General features: G+C 55.6%; 1 protein-coding gene across 4 annotated transcripts in view; it reads right to left on the reverse strand.

Annotated features, from left to right (window-relative positions):
* The window catches only part of LOC111144030 (coiled-coil domain containing 12), a 53,139-nt gene that overhangs the window by 5,267 nt on the left and 27,319 nt on the right, over positions 1 to 20,553 (reverse strand). For 3 of the 4 annotated variants that reach the window (XM_022498098.1, XM_022498097.1, XM_022498100.1), the window contains exons 1-2: positions 1,814 to 2,055; positions 582 to 661 (exon numbers count right to left, since the gene is read on the reverse strand). In XM_022498098.1, the coding sequence (XP_022353806.1) occupies positions 582 to 661; positions 1,814 to 1,992 (259 nt within the window). In that variant the 5' untranslated portion in view covers positions 1,993 to 2,055. Of the gene's footprint in view, positions 1 to 581; positions 662 to 1,813; positions 2,056 to 14,531; positions 14,600 to 20,553 lie in introns of those variants that run through there. The other variant, XM_022498099.1, reaches the window with a different exon arrangement.

Genomic DNA, 20,553 nt, shown 5'->3' on the forward strand with positions numbered 1-20,553 from the left:
TAACACAAAGGCTAAACACAGGGCTAGGGACCCCCGGGCTAGGAGATGCCCGGCATCTCCAGTGTGCAGCCCTCCCACGAGCTCCTGGCATTGAGCCGCTCCCCACACCGCGGGAGAAGGGCGGCCTCGGGGCTGGACCCTCGCCTCCCAGCATGAACGCCTCTCCCCTTCTCTGCGCCCGGTGGGCGTCTGCCCACAGCCCTCTGAGCGCCTGAACACTCTGCTCTTCTTCGGGGTCTCACTCGGACCCCCAGGTGCCCACAGGACCCACCCCACCCTTCCCGCTGCCCTTGCCGTCCCAGGGCCCCAGGGCCACTTCCGTCCCTCAGCCCAGAGGTCCTCCCAGGAGACGTGGCTTCTTCCCTCGCAGGTCCCCGGAAGGCCCTCCGGTGCCCTGAGTGCCTCTGCTGTCGCTCAACATGGGTTACAGCCCCACAGCTGTGAGATGGGGCCGGAGGCTCCTAGAAGCCCGACTTCAGCCCTGGCGCTGCTGGTTATTTCCCAAGGGAACATGACACCTGCCGAGGCGGAGGCATCCAGGGGCGTCTCAGAGCAGAGGTGGAGCGACGCAGCCCACCTACCTGCGACTGGCTTGGCCGGGGGCACCCGCCTCCTCTTCAGGTCCTCATCCTCGGGGACATAGTTCCGCAGCCTGAGTTCCCTATGAGAGCAGACAACAGGCAGCGATGCAGCGGAGGGCGTGGCCACCTCGGTCACCTCCAAGGCCGTGAATCAGACCCTGAGGAATCAGATTCCTCACGGGAATCAGACTGTGAGGAAGCCACACATGCTGGAGTCTCTTGGGAGACAGCCTGGTGAAGAGGGAAAGCACAGGAACAGAAGACTCATGGGGACAGGCCCCCGTTCTCTGAACCTCGGTCCCATCCCCTGCCAGGTAGCAGCTGGGCAGGCCACTCTGTCCTCGCCCAGAGCTGGGGCCAAGGAGTCTTGGGGAGCATTCACGGGCCACCCGTCCCGGAGGAGCTCCATTTGACAGTTAGGGGACCTGAGGGTCCGAGAGGCTGCACCACTGTCATGATGTCCCACGGCAGTAGCTGCAGCGTCTGACTTGGAGTCAGGGCCAGAGCTCCTGGACTGAGTTTCTCCTAAGGGAGAAAAGCCAGTGGTCACCGGGTTCTCCAAGCCTGGCCTCCTCCTCAGAGCCTCTGAGGTTGGGAGCTGCTGAAGCAGAACTCAGGTCTTGGTGGCAAGGGTGCACCTGTGCTAGGGGCAGGCAGCAAGGGCGGAGGACAGGAACAACGGTGTGTGAGGCTGAAGAGCCAGGCCCACCAGGACAGCCAGGAGAACAGCCCAGCCCCAAGGTCGCAAGAGCTCCTTAAAGTGCTCCTGGAAGGACCCTAAGAGCTCTGTGACAGCAGAGGAGCCACGCGGGGACCAGGATCACACAGTGGGCCTGCCTGGCCAGTCCCCTCGGGCAGGGTGGGCCACACCACGGACTTGCCGCCCTGGCTCAGCAGCTCATCCACCCCACGCCCCCACCCAGAAGCTTGCCTGCAGAAGCAGCCCTGGCCAAGCCCACAGGGTGGCAGAGCAGTTCCTGGGGGCTGCTGCTTAATAAAAACCAGAGACTGTGGGCCAGACCATTTCAGCCCTGAGGAAGCAGAAGTGACCCTGACACACCAGCCGGGGAAGCTTGGGCTGGGGGTCCTCCTTCCTCACTACCTCTTCTGAGCCCCTCAAGGACTGCCGGCCCCTCTGAAGTCCTAGACCTCCAGGATAGGGCCTGTCTCCCCAGCAGGAGGGCTCCCACCGTCCGTCACCTATGCCTATGCCGGGCAAAATGGCCACTCACGTCCCTGCGCAGCAAGATTTTCTAGAGCCGAGGCAGCAGGTGTCTGTGGCCATACACTTAGCAAGCGGCAGTGGTCTGAGTTGGGGAGCTCTCTGATGCCAATCATCCCCTAATTCACCAGCCCCACCAGTGCCCTTCTCTGCCAGGGCCCCGAGGGGCAGTGCCGGCATGGCCTGCATGCAGAAAACCTGCCGCCCACTCCCCCAGGCTGCCTCCTCTATGGAGTGGGGAAACCCACCCTGTCCTCTACCTGCTAATGGCTCCCTTGGGCCCACTGGCAAATGCCACAGAGGCACCAGGAGAGAAAGCCGCGAGTGATTTGGTGGAGGTACTTTCGTTCACAACAGGGTGGGGAGAGAAGCGGAAGAGAAACTGGGTGTGGGCAGAAGACTGCAGGGGTTAGTGAGAAAGAAAACCCCTATCACTCTCAGAAACCAGCTCCAGGGCTGTGTGAGAAATCAGCAGGCAAGAGGGGAGGCCACTGGGAACTGCCGGGGCTCACGGCAAAAGCGAGTGCCCACACCCCGGCCCCTCGCTGCTCAGGCTTCAGAAGACACTGGAACAGGGAGGACATGGCAGGGGGACAGGGAGAGGCAGCACAACAGGAAAGAGCAGCACGGCCAGGGGGCTGGCCACCCAGCACCCCCATGTCCCGCAGCAGCCCCACTTCCTGCTGCCCCCTGCGCCCCTGGAGCTGAGTAAGGGTCCTGGAGTCATGGACACATGGGTCCCCGTCACTGTGGGACTGTCCCATCTGGGCCTCAGTTTCCACATCAGTAAATAGCAAATTTGATACTGCCCAGCTGTGGCAAGCTAGGTCCGAGCCCTCCTTGCTTGACTCTGTGAGACCTAATGAAGAGACTGCCTCTCACTAATCCCCAACTAACTAGCCCTCCCCTATGCCTATCACTGACACGGGACAAGAGCCTCAGGGGCAGGTCATGGGGGCAATGGGTTCTGCTCAGGGCCTGGTCTTTCCAACACGGGACCAAGGTTTAACCGCCTGCTTCTGCAAACAACTTGAAAAACCTGACAACAGGGGCACCTGGGTAGCTTGGTCTGTTAAGTGTCTGCCTTCGGCTCAGGTCATGATCCCAGAGTCCTGGGATCGAGTCCCATATAGGGCTCCTTGCTCAGTGGGGAGCCTGCTCTCCCTTTGCCCCTCCCCCTGCTCATGCTCTCTCTTTCAAATAAATAAATAAATAAAATCTTTAAACAGTAACAACAGGGGCGCCTGGGTGGCTCAGTGGGTTAAACCTCTGCCTTCAGCTCAGGTCATGATCTCAGAGTCCTGGGATCAAGCCCTGCATTGGCCTTGCTGCTCAGCAGGGTGCCTACTTCCCCTTCTCTCTCTGCCTACTTATGATCTCTCTCTGTCAAATAAATATATAAAATCTTTAAAAAAAAATCCATTCGTTAGCCTTGGACAAGTAACTGGGCAACCAGGATCGGAGGGGCTGCGATCACAGAGAGGGGGGGCAGTGCAACAGGTGAGGCTGACCCTGGACACCTCTTCTCCCTTAAAGCACCCACTTACATGCAGAGGCTAAAAAGCAGAGACCCCAAGCAGAGCTTCCCTCCAACCCATGGGCTGAAGAGACAGAAGTTTGCATCAGTGCGAGGAAGGAAGCCTCTTCCTAAGTCCTGAGAGGGTGAGTGAGGGCATCCGTAACCAAACCACCTGCCAGAAGCTGGAATACATCTCTGGAAGAAAATAAATGATTCGGAACCCCAAATTATCCCCAGGACTTTTCATACACAACATCCAGGATTCTACCAAAGCCATGAGAAAAATAAATAAAGATGCCAGAGATACACCCAAAGGAGATCCAGACATTAAAATGATTAGAAATGAAATACAAAACTGAAATTAATGAAAGTTCGGGAAGGCCTCTCACACAATGGAGAACTGCAGCAGAGAATGTGAAACTGTAAAAATTAATCAAATGGGAATTCTACAACTGGAAATCTAACCAAAGCTAAAAGAGCTCAATAAATGGGTTCCACTAGAGCTTAGAACAACGAAGGGGGGATTAGGGAACCACAAGGTAAGTCAGAAAATATCCAGACCAAGGCATAGAGGAAAAAATGTTGGGAAATACAAAAAAGAACAGGAGAGACTCATAGGACGTGGCGGAAAGAGCTAACATAACATGTAATGAGAAGCCCAGGAGCAATATTTAAAGAGATAATAACTGAAAATTTCACAAAATAAGTGGAAAACATCGAGCTGAGCCACACACAGATAAAAGAAACACTGGGAACTCCAAAGAAGAGCACAGTCAGGCAAATCATTATCAAACTACTCAACGCCGAAGATAAATTCTTAAATTAGGTAGACACACGGCCTTCAAAGGAAAACCTAAGACGAACAGCTGACTCCTCGACAGAAACAATGGAAACCGTAAGACAATGGAGTGATACATGGCCAAGGCCAGGAGTCATGAGAATGCTGCACCAGAGTGATACATTGAGATAAACTAGCCTTCAAAAAGGGGCACCTGGGTGGCTCAGTTGGGTAAGTATCTGACTCTTGACTTCGGCTCAGGTCATGATCTCAGGGTCGTGGGATCGAGCCTGCCATCAGGCTCTATATTCAGTGGGAAATCTGCTTGGGATTCTCTTACCCTCTCCCTCTGCCCTCCTCGGTGCTTGCGCACTCTCTCTCAGATAAACAAATAAATCTTAAAAAAAAAAAAAAAAGCCTTCAAAGAAAAACTAGCAAAACTGGCCGTCAGGGAATCTGTCAAGAAATACTAAGGGGAGTGCTTTTGACTGAAGGAAAACCATTTCCTTCAGTCAGTTGCAGAAGGAATGTAGAAGGAATTGCAGAAGAAATGAAATGCATGAGACAGAGTAAATATGCAGGGAAATCTAAAAGAATACTGACTGTACAAAATACTCATAAGGACTCCTGGGATCGAAAATGCAGCATTGGGGACGACTGGCTGCATGAGAAATGGTATGGATTTTTTTTTTTTTTAATTAGGCTCCATATCCAACATGGGACTTGAACTCATGACCCTGAGATCAAGAGTCGGATGCTCTACTGACTGAGTCAGCCCGGTGCAAATGCCCTGGGCCACCCCCAGGTCCCTCCATATGGGCAGCCATGGTCTGAGCTGAGCCTATCTCTCCTACAGAGTGGGCGCAGACACAGAAGCCATCTGGGTACCCCCATTTTCACCTCTCTGATCCAGTGCCCCCTGTGTCCCCTAAACAAGGCTCAGCCTCTTCACACAGTCCTGACCTCATTCCCCATTGGTCCCCACAGCCTACTTTCCAATCAAATGTCCCCTGGGTCACTGCCACCCCAGTCTGCTACACTTTCCTGCCCTTGGGCTTCAAGACCTAACTCAATCAGATGGCATACTGGGCAGCCCAAAGATTGCCATCCATCCCAAGACAGAGCAGACGACTCCTCTCCTGTGCCTCCCCTTGGCCCTCCCCTCTCTGCAGCAGCCCGCACACCCCATGCACGTGGCCCTTTCATGGCTGTCCTGCACACCCTGCCCCACAAGCTCCCAGAAAGTCAGCCCCAGCACTCCACTGCCAACTCACACTTGTCTCCACTCCACAGAGGAATTCAGGGAGGGCATGTGGTGGGTGGCCTGGGGCTCTCTGGGCCTTATAGTACTTGTGAAGACAATCCTGGAAGCAGAGAATTTGTGCCCAGGAGATTCACAAAGGGCAGGAATGTGGCCAGGCCAGGGCAGCCAACTCCTCAGGGCCTTCTGCTGTGTTTGTAAGCAAAGCAGCAGTGATACCCACGTTCAGATCCTACGGAGTCTCCTTAAACAGGGGAAATACCTGTTTCTATCTCCTCTCTTCCACTCCCTCCCCGGCTATCTGAGGAGACCTAGCAAGAGCCTGAGCAGGATCAGTGACCACTGTGAGGTCTCCCTCAAGGCCAGCTGCGGGGACCCTGGGCGTGGGCTGGCCAGGGAGATTCTGGGGAAATCACCTCCCACAGATGTCCCTCAAGAGAGGGGGGAGGAGAAAGTTGGTATTCTCTGTAAAATATGAAACTCTGCCCAGGAGCAGAGTTCTAGAATGTCCACATTAAAGGAGGTTTCCAGATGATCTGGAAGGTCCAACCCTTTCACTGGCAAACAGGTCTCAGAGAAAGCCTGCTGCTCATGGAGGGTTCTTAGCCCTCGCCTACTTTGCCCTTATCCGTGCTCCCAACCTTACACTCGGGGACACCAGACCCTTGTCTCACCCCTTCGCCCTCAGCTCCTGCCCTGGGCCCTAAGAACACAGCCCACCCCACCCAGCTATCTAGGTCTCTCCTGCCAACACAGGCTCCTCCAGAACCAGAGAAAGGTGGGGAGGGTCTTGAAGCTCTCCTCCCAGTAGCTGAACACAGGGCAGGCCAAGCCCAAGACAGGCCTGGGAGGTCCTGGAGGCCAGCCCTGGCTGAAGACAGTAGCTCTGACCACAGACGGCTTTCAGCTTGCACATCCAGGGTCCGGAGCCATGGGCCTCTTTCAGGGATGGACGGACACACACACACACACCCAACAATCTTCTGTGTGCTTTGGGCTCTGCACACGCACGCTCACCCCCATGTCTAATGTAGACAAGGCCTGGTTTGTGGCTACCAGAGGCCAGACCCCTGAGGCCCATGAAAACAAGGTGACAAGCAACTGTCCCAAACGGTTCACAAGTGCTCCGGAGGCTGGTGGTCACTTCCTTCCAGACAGATTATAGAGTGTTCAAACCCCATGACCTGATAAGCCTGCTCTGGGGAAATTATACCATAGAAATAGTACCAAAACAGGGTCAAACAAAACCGAATGTTCCACACAGAAATGCTTCTGGTAGCATCATCTGTAACATCCCCAGGCAGACATTTCTGGGCTCTCTTCTGGCGGAGTCTCCCAGAGGACACTGCAAGCACCCCGCCCAGACAGTGGCCACGATGGGAGCAGGGGGCAGGGGGTATGGTGAGCTCAGGACAGTGTCATCAGAACACCCGGAAACTTCCCTAGAAGTAAAGTACAAGGTTGGTATGGAACACGGACACTGGAAACAGATGGACTGTAGCGATTTCTTGTTTGGTGGTTGCTCAGCAGTTTAATTCTGGAAACTTGATGGTTGGTCTGATAGTAAATGAAACTTTGAAAGAGCCCAGTGGCTTCCCCACTCATGGGCAGAAGACACTGTACTCCGGCTGTTCTCCCAAAGGGCAACGCTGGCCACACTATGGGGACAGGTACAGACAGAGGGCAGTCAAAGCGCCCCTCCTCCTACCCAGCCAGCCAACCCGCCCCAGGCCTCCCATCCTGACAGAGAAAGTGTGGCACAAGAACAGACCACGTGCTGGACGGGGCCACATCCCACGGACAAAGCCTCTCATGTGACTCCTGGCCAAAGACTCGTCCGAGGGCTTCAGGGAAAGGGGTGGGAGCTCCCATATCCTCCCGCCCTTGATGTCCAGCCCCCACCCCAAAGCGCAGGCCGAGATGGATAGGACGATGCTTCCTTCTCCACGGGAACACCCTCCACGTGCTGCCTCTCAGGACTGCCCTTCAACATCAGGCGGTTACCGATACTTCCCAGATGTGGAAAACAGTCCACAGAGAGACTCATGGATGTGCCCAAGAGCCTCAGAGGGCGGGAGAAGCCAGAGCCAGAATCCCAGCCCAGGTGTCTGGCCTCGAGGTGGACCCCAGCCCCCCTCACCAAGTTCCTTAGGGACTGGCAGTCACGTGGAAGAGGAAAGGCCAGCTGACAGCACACCCAGGAGTCCTGCCCAGGTCTGCAGCTGGGTTAGCCTGCGCTCCGGGCCCTCAGTGTTTTTGAAGGAAAAAAAAAATCATGCTGGCCATTCCCGCATCTTCTCACTCTCCGGAGCATGGCCCACAGCACCATTCTTGAAACTCCTCCTCCCTCCCCAGATCCCATCCTCCTAGCTTCCCAGCCTCCAGGACCCTCCCTCAGCCCCTGATATCACAGTGGGTCACAGGCGTTAGAAGAAGAAGGGGTTTTAGAAATCTAGAATAGAAAGGCAGTCAGGCCTTGTCTTAAAAACAGGGTGGCCAAAAGCACCAGGGCTGGGCAGGGGTGAGAAGCCCCACCCAAGTTCACCCCACTGTGTCAGCTCCAAGGCCCACCAAGGGTACCAGGTGTCCAGTCCCTGATGGTTCGGAACAGCCAGCAGCTGGCCAAGGCTGTACCCAGGGCCAAGCACAAGTTAATTCAGGCCCCTGTGTCTTGCTCGAGCTCCCAAATCTGGTTCGTGTGGTCCGTACCCACTGACACCCAAGACTCTGGAGGGCCCAGGACACGTTCCCTAGACTTCCAGGCTGGGCTCCATACCCATCTGACCTGAAAATGCACAGCTGACGGGCATTTGAAGTACTAGAAACAGACGATGTACCGAAAATCAAGGACTGAAGAAGAAACGATGAGCAATACTCCCTCCAAAAATAATAAGCAGCCACTGAGTTCGAAGAAGTGTATTTATCAAAAGATGATCAGAACACAGTGTGTGGAAAAAGGTCACAAACAGCAGGAATCTATAATTCAGTACTTTAAGTATCAATTCAAATCTTAAAAGAGGAGACGGCAAAGGTCTGGGCAGCCGAGCCAAATCCCAAAGGGCACACAGGATGAGACCTGAACTGGCCACACTGGCTGTCTGGGGACAGATGGCAGTGGGGGGGCAGGGGGGAGGGAGCCTGCACAGCCCACTGCCTCCCACCCTCCTGGGCCCCACCTGTCCCACAGGCCACACTGGGGAGGTAGATGGTGCTCAACCCCACGGGGCTGCCCCGGGCTGTAAGCCCCAGTTGAAACCTTCTCTTCTCACCACACCGCTGCCCAGCCTCCCTGATGCCCGCCCCACCGGCCCCAGCCACAAGCCACGAGCGCACAGGGGCCAAAGGCCCCCCGTGCCTCCGCACCTGGGAGAGGCGCGAAGGGTGAAGGCGGCAGAACAGAACAGGCAGGGCCCTGGGAGCTTGCAGGCAGAGGGGCTGGGGATGACTCCCAGCACTGGACCCCTTCTGCTCAGCTGGGAGATCATGGGCAAGTCGCTTCACCTGCATGAAGTGAGGTTTCTTCACCTCGCAGTCGGACCACACCTGCTCCCGGAACAGGGAGGGGAATTTCATGAGAAGAGCTTCGGAAGCCCTGATGATCACGACAGACAAGATCAGGGCTTCTTCCCAGGCAGAAAGGACCCAGCCACCCTCCCCGGTTCCCCTGCATGGAAGGGAAGCGACTGGCCTGCTTGAATGGTGAACACCTCCTTCTTACACCAGTCCTCTTCCTGATTCACTGTCCCTCGACCCAGGGCCTACTCCTGAGTGGCAGGGCCAGGAGAAGCAGGGTGACCCACGGAGCCACAGTCCATCCCACTGCAACGGACCGGGCCCAGAGCACATGGAGGTGACTCAGGAGGAGTGGGTGAGAGCCACCCCGAGATCACCACGAGAGTGGGATCAATGTGACATCATGGCTGTGCAAGCACAAGACACTGTCCCAGAGCCCCAGCTCGCAGAGGAGAAGGCCTGACACTTGCCAGCCTGCAGGGTTCGGGCACTGGGCCAGGCCCGGGCCGGGCCTCAGCAGGGTGGGACCTCTCTCCACACGGAGCTGCAGAACTGGTTTTCCATCCTGAAGAACGAGGGCTTGGGGCCCAGTTTCTGCGGTAGCAGTCTGTGACACCCAGTCAGGAGTGAGCGACTGTCCCGGCGTGGTGACTGCTCCAGCTGGGGGCACACCTTGATCCGGAGGAGAAGGGAGGAGCTGGCGGCGGGGAGCTGAGGGTTTGAGGCTTGCTTGTTCAGGAACGCAACAAGACACGCTCTCCTGCCCCGCGCCCGCTAGGGTGTGCAGCACCTCCCCCTCCTCCCCGCTGCCAGGGTGGCCGTGACTCTCCGCTAAAACCCTCCCCCAGACACCCAACTGTGGCACACGGATCAGCTGACTTGCCCTCAGGAGGAAGTGACCAAGGCTTTAAAAAAAACATAAAAGCTGACAGAAAAGCCCCTCTCAGTGGGCCAGTTTTCCAGGGCTGCCGGGTCCTGTCTTACCAAGGCCATAAGCAAGGGGCTGTGTTAAGACACGAGTCTCAGGGGCGCCTGGGTGGCTCAGTAGGTTAAGCCTCTGCCTTCAGCTCAAGTCATGATCCCAGGGTCCTGGAATCGAGCCCCGCATCGGGCTCTCTGCTCAGCGGGGAGCCTGCTTCCTCCCCTCTCTCTGCCTGCTTGTGATCTCTCTGTCAAATAAATAAATAAAATATTTTTTAAAAAAGAGAGAGAGAGAGGAGTCTGGGACACCCCTCAGAGTTAGCTACAGGGAGGGTGGCTGGAAGAGAGCGGTTCCAGCCCAGACAACAAGCAGAGGCCTTCTGGGAAGGCAAACACGACTCCCCTTCCCACAGGGCCTGGCTTGGGCTGGTCTACCTTCAAGGGACTGACTCCCCACCCCAGTGGGGATTTGCTTGTATGGGGACAGGGCAGGATTTATCCTGGAGAGAGTCATACAGATTTTAAGAAGACATAATGAATCTACAGATTCCATGCAATTCCAATCAAAATCCTAGCAAGCTTTTTAAAAAATAGATATTAACAAGCCAATTCTAAAGTTTATAAGGAAAGGCAAAGGAACCGGAAGAGCCTAAGATTCTGAGAAGTGTCCTTAGGCAAACAGGCGAGAGCCCAGGCAGAGAGAAAGAGGGGTGATTCTCTAGTCTAGCAGGCAAGGAGTGAGGTCCCTGGGGTGCCTGCCTCCGATCCTGCTGGGTGCTCCCGTTTCCTTGGCCTCCTGCCCCAGCCCCACACAGCACCTGCCAAATGATGGCACACAACGGCTTCGCTGAAGCTCAGCTGTATCGGGGGGTGGGGGGAGTGTGTCCCATGAAGGACCTGAACGATTCATTTCTCAGCCTTACTTCTTCTCTCATCCACCCGCCCCCTTGCTGTCTCCCCAACCACTGCCGCATTTGCCAAGTGACCACAGCCTGTGTGAGAGTTCTGCCTTCTCCACGTGTCTGGAGTCCCTCAGCTCTCTCAGGAGAGCCTCAAAGTGACTTCTTTCTGCCCAGAGCCCAACATGAGCCAGACAGAAAGTGATGGCATTTGTTGCGCTCATCAGAGAAGCGAGCGCTATTGTGCTCCCCCTCTTTCTGCTGTAGATACTCGGGTGAGGCTCACTGAGGCAACGGGACTGGCCAGGGCCAGAAGGCTAGTACCTGGCGGGCCTGGCCTCCCACCTGGAGCTGCTCCCAAGCCCCAAGCTCCCTCCATCTGCCTGGTTTCTACAGTTTTGGGGCCCTGCTGCCGCACAAAGAACAGTCTCAATTTTTCTTACTTTGCTCAGTCTTGTCTGTGTAACCAGAAGCACATGATGAACGTCCGGGAAGTCCATCTGGAAGTTCATCACCAGCCGGAGACACGGGCGGCCCCCATAAGCCTGTGCAGCACCTACGGGGCCACCATGTTAACCCTCCCTCCCTGCTCTAGGGACCTGTATGAAGCCTGCACTGGGCTTTCCAAGCCATAGGTCAGAGGGTGTCTGTCCTGCCTCCCCAACAAGAGGTTACCCCACTCACCCTTCCACCCTGCTGGTTCATGCCTCTGAGCCTTCTCTGCCCAAGTCCTACCCACTAAGATTCCAGACCCAATGCAAGAGGAATGTTCTCCGTAAGGCCTTGTCCTGCTGCCCCTGGCTGAAGGCAGCCCAGAGTGGGCCCTGCGTTCCTCTCAGGACACTTCAGAAGGGCTGGTGCCCACAGAGGTGCCCATCTGGCACCTGGGCTCAGCGAGGGCCGACCTGGACCGAAGCAGACTGTTCTTACCTCCCAGGAGCCAAGGAAGCAAAGATGCTCACTGCTAACCGGCTTCTGAGATCATCCCCGACCCCGCCCCCGTCTTCGGTGCAGCTGGAAGGTGGCCCCTTCTCCCCACTGGCAGTGAGGGCCATGGCAGGGGCTGTGACCTAGGGGCTCTGTAATGCGCGCTCCCAAGCCATAAGCATCCTGCTGGGAGTCCCTTTCCAGATTTGGGGTACCGATGAGGAGAAAGGTCCCCTCTTGCCTAGGACAGACCCAGATTCTACGGCCTCAGGCTCTTCCTGGAAAGCCCACGGACACACCTCAGACCCTGCAGTCTGGGCTTAAACCCACAGGGGTCTGGCCACTTGGTACAGGGACTAAAGCTCTGCCCTGCCCTGCCCTGCCCTCCGGAATAACCTGGGTGGCCCCTTTGCTCTAAGCCTGTTCAAGTCAGGAGAGTCCACTTTTCCTGGGGGGGTTACAAATTCAGGCACAGCTCCATGCCTGGCTCAGGCAGGGCTTCCTGACAAGCAAGGCAGTGACTGAGCAGCAGAGGGACCAACACAGAAGCCATGTTCCTGATTCCCAGGCCAGACCTGTCCCCCACACACCCTGCCTTATAGAAGGCAGCATCAGAAAAGTGGGAGAACAGGATGGAAGTAGAACTCAATTGAGTGTCCCACAGGTATGGTCTCTGGGCAGCTCTGAGTGGGTCTTCCTGCCTCCCCTACCGGCCCCCACCTGTCCAGCCCCCGCAGGCTTAAGAAGGGACTTCAGAGGGGGTCTCAGGCTTTGCCACAAATGACTCACTAAGGCCTAGAAGGTGAACTAGGGCTCTCTTACCCAGAGCTCCAGCACAGGAACCTGGGGCCCTGCAGCCCTTTCTTTTCACACTGTTTTTGTGATGAAATCTCTCAGGCACACAGAAATAGAGAATAACACCACACTTGTACTCTCTTCCTCAACAAAAGCAACACTGCCGTTTTTTGAGACAGGTTTGTTCCTGGCCCCCCCTCGCCCTGCCTTTTTGTTAAAGGAATGGTGTATTGTGGCTGGTGAAAGCCTTTCCCTAATCCGGTTTCCTCCTGGCTTCCCAGCAGCTAACCTGAGGGTGGGAGCAGGTGCACGTCCATGAGCATGGCCCCATTTCCATGGCTTCCATTCCACTGCCCTCTTCCCAATCTGTCCCCCTCCAGAGAACATGTGCCCCATGAGGGCAGGGGCGGTGTTTTGTCCACAGCCGCCTCCCAGGCCAAATCAGAAAAGCAATCAAGTCAGGACTTGCGGAACGAGTAACACCTCTATCATCGTGTGGGTTTCTGAATTTCATATGAATGTTCCTGCCCTGTCTGTTCTCAGTTCCGAAGCCTGCTCTTCCGTCCGTCGACACCATGTTCGAGATTCAATCATACGACTCAACAATCAAGTGTTCTGAGGTATGACCCTGCTCACCACTGACCCTTCTCTTTCTCATCCGGGAGGAGGGGGATGAGTACCAACATCCCAGCAAAGCGAAGACAGCCCAGAAATCAGGACTCTAGGCTCTAGCCAGCGATCAACTGAGAACCTAAGTAAGAACAAAGCAGCAGAAAACCACAGGTTCCCCTAGCAGGTCCCAGAGAACGGGGAAACCGTGCAGGTATGCACCCCCAAACCACACATGTGAGGTCACCTGGCAAAAGAGCAAGGACGCAGCCATCATCTTGGGCACCAGTGAGGGGCCCCTGAGGTGCTGGTGGAGGGGCCAGACCCAACAGGGAAGCACAGAGCCCAGCACCTAAGGTGGCGGGGTCCCAGCACCACCCACCTCTCAGCACAGAGCCGTTCCCATCTCTGATGAACAACTGAGGGGGCAAGGACCCTCTGGGGCTGCCTGTGAGGGCAGTATGAACCCCCTCTGTAAACTTGCAAGTCACACAAGTGCACACACACACATACCCTGGGGGATGAAGACGCCCCGTCTGGTTTGAGATCAGCTCCAGATGAGGGGCCCGCCCCCGGGGAGGTTCCCCTCACACTGGTAAGGTCAACATAAGGCCATGGCATCAGGAAGTTCTGCTCCCTCCTCCGGGGAGGGCCCCCCCCCTCTGGCTATCCCCCCTCAAAGCACAGCCTGCCCGGGGAAGTTTTCTTCAGACATCAATATCCACTACCCGACGCAAGCAGACGCCCTCAAGCCCTGGGCCTTAAGGAAACTGCTCAGGACAGAAGACATCAAGGTGACCTGTCCATTCAGAGACCAAGTCTGATCCCAAGCACAGCTCCCCCGCTGGCCTTGTGGCCCGAGTTCAAGGCTGGGCATGGGAGGGAGGGCCCGAGAGCCCGGAACTCTGGCATGGAAGTGCTGGGCGGGCAGGAAGGCTCTCCCCAGCTCATGAAGACCAACCAGCTCCTGCCCGCCCCACACTGCGGATTTGCCGATGTTTCAAAGGTACTTTTGAGGCAAAGCAGCCCCTGAGCTGAGCTCCACAGGAAAACTGACCCGTGGAAGGTGGAGGGGAGAGGAAGGTGTGGACAAGGAACCCAGGCTGGGAGAACAGCACACACAGAGGGCACCTTCAGGAGACACTGAAGGGCCAGAGGGGTTACAGGGAACCGGAAGGGGCTGGATGAGGCCGGGTAGCCCCGGCAAAGCGAACACGCCAGGCACGGTTTGGACCTGATTCTGCAGGTGCTGGGGAACACGCCAGGCCTGTGGTCTGGAGAGGAGAGAGAAACCTTAACGAGGGTTGGGAAGAATCTGCCGGTGGCCACGTAAAAGCCGGCTGGCCAGTGGGGGAAAGGGAGCAAAGCCTCCGACTGGGGGGAAGGGCGAGCAAGGCAGCCAAGGGGTGGTGGGGAGCGGGGGGGGGGGCAGGGGGGGCGCAGGGCACAGTGGTAGAGACTGTCAGTGACGAGGTGGGATGACATGGAGCTGCACACGGGCCTCACCTGTGCTTCTCGCCTTCCTCCTCCCCTTCTCTGAGCTGCTTGGTTTTGGGCTCCCCGTCCTCCTTGTCCTGCAAAGGAAGGGAGAAAACCTCTTGCTCAGATGGGCACTCTTCCCCAGTCCTTGATGCCCAGGGAGCTGGGCAAGTATGGGACTGGTACAGGGACTGAGCTCTGCCCTGCGCTCCCGAGAGGCTCAGCAGCCTCTCACCCTGGCAAGAAGCAGCTTGGTGTTGCAGCCCCCCCGAGAGCCCCCGAGTGGCACACAGCACCGGAGCCTCACTGCCCAGCCTTCAACTCCTCCCCTGCCCCCCCCACCGCCCACAAAACTTAGCAACCAGTGACCCCAGCCCGGACCGGGCACACGGTGACCCCCACAGAACACATGCAGGAGGAGCTAGGTTTGAGTGGTGAGAAATGCAGGTGGCTGGCGACCCCCGGGGTGGGTCTGGAGGGAGCTGTCTGCTGAACTGAGAAAGGCAGTGGAGCTGGGAAGGGCAGTCACCAGCGGCCAGGGTGGGGCAAGAGCTTGGGCCTCCAGGGCTCCCTTCCAGGCCAGCAGACTGGTGTTCCTCCAGGAACAACTATTTCCTTACCTTAAGGGGTAACTAACTCCAACTACAACCAGGCTTAGAATAAGACTCCTGCTGTGTATTCAGGGGATGGAAGGGAAGGAGAACTAGTGTCAAGTTTTTATGGGAAAAATGTCTTCTTTTTTTGTTGTTGTTTTGGCTTTTTTTTTTTTGGCCTTCCTCTTGCCGTTCCCCCCGCCCCGTCTCCTGGTCAGTCTCAAACCTGACACAGCGTACTCATTCTCTGGGGACACCAGGGGCCACAACAGAGGACAGCATCATGCAGCTTCCAGCTACAGAAGCAAGTGTCTCCCTGGGCTTTCTCCCTAACTCCGTAAGATCAGACTGGCCCTGGGCACAGACGGACATGCAGGGTGTGCGCCCAGGTCTGTGCTCAAATGCACGACCCTGTTCTCAGTGCACGTGCTGGGGCACTCCAGGGTCCCCGTGCCTGCCAGGACTGGCCCTCCAGTTGGGGGGGGGGTGTCACCGTGCACTTCATTACTGGCAGCAGCGTGCCTTTGACCATCCCTCTGGAACAGCGTTCTGAGACATCAGTAAGGCACTGCCATAAGGAGGCAGCTTTGATGTAAGCAAGAGCTAGGGGGGTGCCTGGCAGGCTTGGCTGGAGGAGCACACAACTCCTGATCTTGGGGTATAGACTTCATGTTGGGTGCAGAAGTTACCAAAAAAAGGGGGGGGGCTAAAAAAAAATTTACCATTTGCAAAATGGAACTAGATGGAACTAGAGAGTATTATGCTAAGAAAAATAAGCCCAATAGAAAAAGACAAATACCATGATTTCACTCCTATGTGGAATTTAAGAAACAAAACAGATGAACATAGTGGACAGGAAAGAAGAAATAAAATAAGAAAATCAGAGAGGGAGACACACCATAAGAAACTTAAAAAAAAAAAGAATATATATATTTTTAAAGATTTTATTTATTTTTTATTTGACAGGCAGAGATCACAAGTAGGCAGAGAGGCAGGCAGAGAGAGAGGAGGAAGCAGGCTCCCCACTGAGCAGAGAGCCCAACGTGGGGCTCGATCCCAGGACCCCGGGATCATGACCCGAGCCGAAGGCAGAGGGCTCAACCCACTGAGCCACCCAGGCGCCCCTCCCCCCCCGCCAAAACAATATTTATTTGACAGAGAGAGAGCACAAGCAAGGGGAGCAGCTGGCAGAGGGACAGGGAGAAGCAGGTTCCCCAAAGGAGGAGGGAGCCTAATGCGGGGCTTGATCCCAGGACCCCGGGATCATGACCTGAGCCAAAGGCAGTTGCTTAACCAACTGAGCCACCCAGATGCCCCAACATGAGAGACTCTTAGCTCTAGGAAACGAACTGAAGGCTGCTAGAGGGGAGGTGGGTGGGGGACGGGGTAACTGGGTGAGGGGCTTTAAGGATGGCATGGGATGTAATGTGCACTGGGTGTTTTAGGCAACTGACGAATCACTAAATTCTACCCCTGCAACTAATAATACAATATATGTTACCTAAATGGAATTTAAATAAAAATTTAGAAAAGAAAAGAGCTAGAACAGACATATAAATTTTAAGCGAAACATCTACGTGTGCTGTGCTAGCTCTCCTTGAACTTTGCTTGTGCCGCTGACAGCTGCCTCCCTGAGAGCGGCATCTGCTCCATGAATCCCTTCCCAACAGTGATCGCCACGGAGACCTGAGAACAACAAGACCCCACCATTCCTCGGCCTCACGCTTACAGGGAAGGAGAGCCCGGAAACCAGCCTGGAGGCTTTTGGCCCAGAGAAACGTCTTTATGATGTGCATGGATCAAGATAAGGCCTTGCCCTTTCAGCCCCGAGCAGCCTAGTCTCAGAGATGAAGAAGCGGAACGAGTGACCGCAGCCACATGAGAGGTCGATGTGGTTCTGCAGGGTGGGGTGGGGAGGGATGGGCAGAATGTGGGGGTGACTGGAGTAGGACAGGCTTCCTGGACGGGGGCGCAGCTGGAGCATAGGAGGGTGTGCTGTGCAGAACATCCAGGTGGCTGGAGAAGCAGGCCTTGGGGAAGGTAAATGCTGGTCACAGAGGGCTCTGGCCAGTGTCCTAAGTAAGGCAGTAGGAGCCAGAGGAAAGGCTGGGGGAGCTGTTGGCAGAAGGACCTTTCCTAAGAGCCTGGCCACCTCGCTGGACAAGCAAGCCCTGGGCAGAGAGGCTCTCGGATAGCGATGGCCGAAGAGGGAACGGAGGACAGAGGACAGATTTTTTTTTTTTTTAAGATTTTATTTATTTATTTGACAGAGAGAAAGAGAGTACACAAAGTAGGCAGAGAGGCAGGCAGAGAGAAAGAGGAAGAAACCAGTTCCCACTGAGCAGGGAGCCTGACGTGGGGCTCAATCCCAGGACCCTGGCATCATGACCTGACTACAAAGCAGACACTTAACCGACTGAGCCACCCAGGTGCCCGCAAAGTACAAATTCTTAAATGAGAAACAAGCTAGGGTTCTCTGTGTGGCCTCCAGGGCTGTGGGGGCCTGATGAAATGCCAGCAGATTAAGCAACCCGTAAGCCTGAACAGTCAAAAAAAAAAAAAAAAAAAGTTCCTTTCCAACTGCCCATGAGCAGACTCCCCAACAGCCTGCCTCCCCCTGGTGAGTAAAGACAGAGACGGAAGGGCAGAGAAAAAAGGCTCAGCTTTTTCCCGTGCGGGCTGGTGGGCAACCCCACGGGAAGGTATCTTTCCGTGGGGCTCGGTTAACCTGGACCAGCTGGCAGAGGAGGGTGGGGACGACGGGACCGGCCTCTGGGAACCAGTCCTCGGCAAACACTGTGCCCCTTCTCCGCAGTCGCCGTGACCACCACAGTCCTGGAGTCCCAGAGATACTCAAGTGCCGTGGCTCAGGCTGGTTATTCATTAATGAATGAGAAAACATGCACCCATCTCTGTGACATTTTTAAAAAATGCCCAGCTGTCCAGTGGGTGGGCTGCACCATTAACTGCCCGCAGCATGAGGTTAAGGACGGCCCCGGCCTGGGCTGCTGGAGGAAGAACAGAGACGCGTGTGGGGCAGGAGCAGGGTAACCTGCAAAAGGCCGCAGAAATGCGAGCTCGAGGTGCGCTCCCATCTTCACACTCCACAGCAACTCGGGACAGCGAGCGTTCGTGAGCAGGGAAACAGCTTCTGGGTGATCCTGGCCTCGGTCCCCAGGCAGGGCATTCATTACCTGGGATGGTGGCAGGAGGTAGAGACGACCCTCACGGCCCACCCCAGCCTAAGAGACTCAAAGGGCCCCCAGGGGCTGTCTCCCAAGTCTTCAGTTCAACGCACGGGGAGCCTGGCGCATGGCCATCAGGGAAAGGGAAAAGATTCGCCTGAGGACACAGAGCCTGTCCCTGGCGGCTGAGGCCTGGATCAAAGTCTTTCTGACCCTGGCCCTGTGTTCTCACCACAGAGACAAATGAGAGATAGTGGAAGAGGGGCACTCAGTTTCTAAAAATATCTCGGACCCCAGCCACCTCTCTCCTGCTCCCCATGCCGTTCAGGTTCAGCCCTGGTTCAGCCCTGACTCTGAACTGGCTACAGCCAGCCCAAGTCCAGGTTCAGGCCGTGGCGTGCACCCTCCAAGGGCAGGCGGGGCCTGAGGGGCACAGCATCCCCCCGAAATCTGGAGACACCCCATCTACCCCAAGACAGTTAAATCTGACTCACTGCTTAACCCCTCCCCACACACACCCTTCCCCAAATCTCCCACCTTTCTCCCTCTTTCCCAGTCTCTGTTCTCTGGTCCTTGCCTTCTCCCACGCTGCCGCCACAGGCACCTGTGCAACCCAGCCCACAGCTCTCTCTCCCCCTGCCTCCCAACCATGCCAGCCTGCCAGTCTGCTGCCCCACTACGCCGGAGAACACAGCTTCCTGGGGCACTTCCCTGCTTTTCCTCTTCCACCTCCCCGAAGTCTGTCTCCACTTTCCCATTTGTCCCAGATGCGGGTCGTATCACACCACTCCTCTGCTCCAAGTTCTTGCTGGCTCCCCAGGCTCTCAGGACAACAGCCATTCTCCTCCAGGAGCAGCCTCATAAGGCCCCAACACTCGCCCTACAGCCCACTCACACTCGCCCCTGTCCAGAACACCCTGCCCCTACAGCCACTGTCTCTCAAATCCTGACATGCCCACTCTCATAACCCCTAAGAGAACCCACCCTCTGACCAATTCTGGAGGTCAGCTCAAAAGCCACCTCCTCCAGGCAGCCTCCTGAGGTTCCCCAACAATATGCGAGTCACTCCTCTGGGCCAGGGCATGTAGTCATTCCTGTTCCTATCCAGGCCTCCCCCAAGTCCTTCATATCTTCCTCAGGTATGGGGGCATCTCCTGGAGCTCCTCCTGGCCTGGACTAGACAACCGTCATCAACCGTCTGCTAATTTAACTACTCTTTCCACCAACTCCAGAAGAGCCAAACTCTTGGAAACAGTGGTGGCGGAGGTCAGGAAAGCCACATCCTGGACTAGGGTCCTCTTGCCTGTTCCTGGAAATGCCTCCCACAGCCTGCAGGGGGAAGGGGTCTCTGATGCAAGACTTAAGGGGCCTCAGAACAGCCCCACCCCCAAACAGAGACCAACGGAGCTGTTTCATACTGTTTGAAATCCTTCTGCCAAGAAACCATATTTCTGCAAATAAAATAAGGGTTGTGCAAGATCGGTATTACTTCTTCCTTAAATCTATGATAAGACTTCAGTGAAGCCATCTTGACCCAAAGTTTTCTTTGTGAGAGTTTAGATATGGGGCTCTATAGATTTTCTATTTCTTCCCGTGTCAGTCTCATTAATTTGCATGTTTCAAGGAGTGTCCATTTCACCTAAGTTACTGAATGGATTGGCATAAAACGGTTTACAATAGTCTCTTATTTATTCTCTTCAACGTCTGTAGGATCTGTAATGATATCCATTGACGCTGACAACCTCTGCCTTTTCTCTTTCTCTATTAGACCAGCTGGAGGAGCACCTGGCTGGCTCAGTCCCCATATAGCAGAGAGTGCAACTCCTAATCTCAGGGTCATGAGTTCAAGTCCCACATTGGGCGCAGAGCTTACTTAAAAAAATAACAGCTGGAGGTTCATCAGTTCTGGGACCTTCTAGACTTGGTATTTTAACAATGTGTTTGCTCCCCAGTCCCCTCCCAGAAGAAGCCCTCATGAACTGAGCACCGCTGCAGGGAATGGGAGGAGCACCTCAATCCACATTTGCTGCCTGAACCCCAACAGAAACTCAATCAACCACCAGAAATGCAGAAAAGTGGGGGGAGAAGGGAAGTTGCTGCCTCTCCTCCTTCTGCCATCCCCATCCAGGCAAAGACTGGGGTCCCTCTTCTCTTGTAACTGCTCCCCTTTGTGTGCTGGGTCAGCAGCCCTGGGCACAAAGATAAAGGAAACAAGAATGCTATCCTCAAGAATCTCAATTCTACTCAAAGGAACAGACTCAGAAACCGTAA

The sequence above is a fragment of the Enhydra lutris genome, unplaced genomic scaffold (genome assembly GCF_002288905.1).
Source record: "Enhydra lutris kenyoni isolate GAN:26980312 unplaced genomic scaffold, ASM228890v2 scaffoldscaffold10, whole genome shotgun sequence".
NCBI lineage: Eukaryota > Metazoa > Chordata > Mammalia > Carnivora > Mustelidae > Enhydra > Enhydra lutris.